General features: G+C 43.0%; 1 protein-coding gene across 1 annotated transcript in view; it reads left to right on the top strand.

Annotated features, from left to right (window-relative positions):
* Positions 1–3755: 3755 nt before the first annotated feature.
* The window catches only part of ABCC11 (ATP-binding cassette, sub-family C (CFTR/MRP), member 11), a 107880-nt gene continuing 107669 nt past the window's right edge, over positions 3756–3966 (top strand). The window contains exon 1 of the mRNA XM_006882575.1: positions 3756–3854. Within this exon, the coding sequence (XP_006882637.1) occupies positions 3756–3854 (99 nt within the window). The remainder of the gene's footprint in view (positions 3855–3966) is intronic.

Raw genomic sequence — 3966 nt, 5'->3', positions numbered from 1 at the left:
ACAGGAATGTATAACGCGATCCTGGTGATTTATTTCAGGGGAGAAAAAAAATCAACCATTGAAAACTCCGAGGAGCTCAGTTTAATTCTGAAACTCACTGTTGCTGTTATCATTAGGTGCCCTGGAAGCCACTATGATCTGGGAGTTACCAGAGCTTGCTCTGTGACTCATAGCAACTTTGTAAATAACAGCTAGAAAACTTCCCCTATACTGTAAATCACCCTATACATGTATGCACGCATCCTCTTCTGTGCCATCCTCACCATTTCCACCACGAAACACTTAGAATTGTCATAAGTTGGAATTGACTTGATGGGCAACTGGTACCTGGAAGTAATAGTATTCAGTAAAGACTGTCTCAAAGTTGTCACTGGGCGAAGAGTCAAGTCCCTGCTTCACAACCCTCTGCATCTCTGTTTTGCTGTGTGATGTCTTTTGTTCACCTACTACCTGCCCCCCATCACTGGAAGCTGAGTGAGTCTGGCTCAGGCTTCAGGTGCCTGTTTGGGAGGTTTGCTCGTGACCTGAGTGGCTGGACCTCTTCTCTGCTGCTTCTGATGGCTGCATACTTCCTTCCCAGATCCCCCATGATTCCCATTAATTTGTAGCCTGGGTGACACACCTTGCCACCTTTAGCAAGCCTTTCAATCAAATGTTCAGATACTTCTGGTTTCCACCTGTACTATGTGGGAGTTGGGAAGCTTTCCCTTAAGGCATAACCACCATTTTCTTACAGAGTACCTGTGGATGAATTGGGAAAAGGTATCCTTCTGGGAGAAGGATTTAGTAGTTAGGCCTCTTTCTCCAGATGGTCTCAACTGAGACCTGATAGAACCAGCTTTTAGGTGCCTCCTAGAGCCAACTGTTTTTTTTTTTAGAGTCCCATTGTTTAATGCAAATGCTATTAAACATTTAAATGGTATAAACTCACAGTAAACCTATTTAAAGCAAAGGTAACAGATACTCTACATTTAGATACCTAATTATTATACTACTGTTTATGCTTTTGAGGTTGTTTACATTTCTTTTATCTGTTTGGTGTAAATAGCATATAATAGCTTCTTACTGAAATTTGGAGATGTTATCTAGGTAGATTGAAATTAGTCACAGAAGGTGAACTTACACCACAGAAAATTGCAAATGACTCTAAATAAGGGCTTTGTTTACTAGTTTGTTGATTGTATAGGTTTATGAAGAAAGTACAGGAATGAATTAACAGTGTATAATAAAACTATAAATATATGATGGAGCTCTGGTGACCTAGTCAGGGGGGAGTTGTTGTTGTTGTTGTTATGTGCCGTCAGTCGTTTGCGATTCATAGCGACCCTATATACAACAGTGCTAAACCCTGCTCTATCCTGTGCCAATCTCACTGCCTCTGACACACCCATGCCGATTACCCCAGTCACCGAATCAATCCATCTCATAGAGGGTCTTCCCCTCTTGCGCTGTCCCTCCACCCTCCCAAGCATGATGTCCCTCTCCAAGGACCTGTCCCTCCTTGCAACATGCCCAACGTATGTCAGACGAAGCCCCAGAATCCTTGCCTCCAATCTACTAGCTGCTCTTTACAGAAAGATGGGCCATCTTTTCCTGTATCATTTTCCAGCCTTTGAAAACCTGCTGGAGGATTAGGTATGCATCAGTCCCTAGTCCACAGCAATGCAAGTGAGTGACATCCATTGTGAGTGATATTCATCATGAATACTATTGCCACCAGCACGCACACGTGCACATATGCACCTGCAGAGTGGAATCACCTATTCTTCCAGAATTTAGAAACTGTTATCCAATTCAGCAAGGTCATTTGTATTTTTGACAAAGGTGTGAAGAAGATCCAATTAACAGACATCTGTTGGTGCTTCACATTCTTACTCTTTAACATAAGACAAAGGATCAACAATGCTCATGCTGAAACTACACCCATTCATCAGTTGCAGCTGCAAGGTTAGTTACAGACCCTAGGAAAAGAATCCATGAAACCACTGTTAATCAAGTGCCCATGTGGAACTGAAGTAGTGCTACCCTTTTTTTCCCCTTTCTAAATTGTGTACTGCAATGCTCTGCCTTAGTAAAGTACATTATAAAGACGTGCACATATCCGTAGGGGTTTGTGGGTTTGTCCTTTCCTCACAGGAGCCGATTGTTAAACATTTGTCAGCTCTTCACCTACACAGCCCTGTGCCAGGGTGCATGACTTGCAACCTGGAATTTTCTGCCCCTCCTCCCCATCTCATTCCCTCAGCTAAGGACTCTGTGGCAAGAATAAACTGACTTCACTATATTGAGGCCCAGTCCTGAGGGCCTCCTCCTCAAAGGAGGGTGATTTTCCTGGGCTGTGTTTATATGCTTAGGCTAGCCAGGAAACTGTCTTAGTCCCTGGGTCTTAAATGAAGGCCGTATAACACTCTGTTACCTAGCACATTTCCTTCTTTCTCCTTTTCTTTTTTTCTACCATCCTGGAAGACTTTACCTTCAGCTACACTGCAAAGTCTAGAATGCTCCCTAGGAGAATTCTAGAAATGGATTCCAGGTTTGGTTGTGCTAAGAAGAAGCAGAATGGGAGGAGGTGGGTTAAAGGCAAGCGAAGAATTCCCCCTCTAGACGATAGTCTAATCTGCATGTACATTTCCTTGAAGCAAAATCTAGTTCTTGAATGTCAAAAGCCGTAACTGAACACGTAGATTGATCAGATAGCGTATGGGTTCCAATGTAAAGTGAAAAGGGGGACTCCATGTTAAAAATGAGTAAGGATTTGAAGACAGCAGCAACAGGGTAGTGAACTAAGCCTAGGGACGTGCTGTTCTGTGGATCCACACCTTGCTGTTGTTGTTGTTATGTACTATGGCTGTCACTGACTCATAGCTGACTCTCCTGTGCGCCTTCAGAGGCTGTAAATTTCATGGGAAGAGATTGCCCCTCTTTTTCTCATGGAGCAGCTGGTGAATCCAAACCATGAACTTTTATTTATTTTTTTTCAAACCATGTACTTTTGAGTTGGCAGCGTAACTTCTTACCACTAAACCATCAAAGCTCCCCTAGAGCAAGTTTCTTTTCTCTTCACTTCAGTGATACTTTAAATTACCACCCCCTCTGCTGTCTCAGTGCATGGTTGTTCTAGGTCAACCCTGGAGCTAGCTAGTCAGCTACACAGAAAGGCAAAAATGAAAAGCATACAAATATACTCGTTTAAATACTGTAATTACTTAAAATTCCTCAGTCACGTCCAGAGACTCCTAAGCTTATGAAAACTGTGAATCAGAGAACGGCAAAGTGACATTATATTCATCCATTCATTTATGTATTGATCAGCTATTATTCTCTTAGCATGGTATCAGGTCCCAGGGATCCAACAGTGAGCAAAACAGGCCCTTGTCTTCATGAGGCTCTCTGTCCAGGGCAGTAAGTGAACTTTAGGCGAATGGTTCTAATAAATGTATAATTACAGAATGAAATAAAACAAGCATGATACTTATTTATAAGCAAACCTGTGGGCAGAGTGGCGAGAGATTTTCCTAAGTGACTATGGACTGACACCCACGCTGGAGCTAAAAAAGTGGAAGCCACGCACATTCAAGTTACAGGGATGTGCTGTTGTTGTGCCCCTGACCTTGTCCTTCACGTGACCTGAAGCCCTCCCTGCAGAGTGAGGGCCCCCTTTTTTGGTTGCTCAGGGCTGGATCTAAGCTGTTCCTACTGCTGTATTTTCAGGGTCTTTGGTGTGAGGAAACGGAGAATTGGGACAGTCACAGAAAATGACGAGAAGGCGGGCATTCTGGGTCCCTGACTCCTCTGGTGGCCTCGTGAACCTTGGAATGGACCTAGGTGATGATATGGTTTCAGGACTTAGCTATGTAAGTAGAGCTTTTTCGCACCAAAACCACAGGAAATGCAGTTGACACAATATTCTCAAGGGTTATAAATTAGGTCAAAGAATTTAACATTGACTTTTTTTAATGATTTTTT

The sequence above is a fragment of the Elephantulus edwardii genome, unplaced genomic scaffold (assembly GCF_000299155.1).
Source record: "Elephantulus edwardii isolate Elephantulus edwardi_28Jun2011 unplaced genomic scaffold, EleEdw1.0 scaffold00021, whole genome shotgun sequence".
NCBI lineage: Eukaryota > Metazoa > Chordata > Mammalia > Macroscelidea > Macroscelididae > Elephantulus > Elephantulus edwardii.
This window is presented reverse-complemented; position numbering and strand designations above follow the sequence as displayed.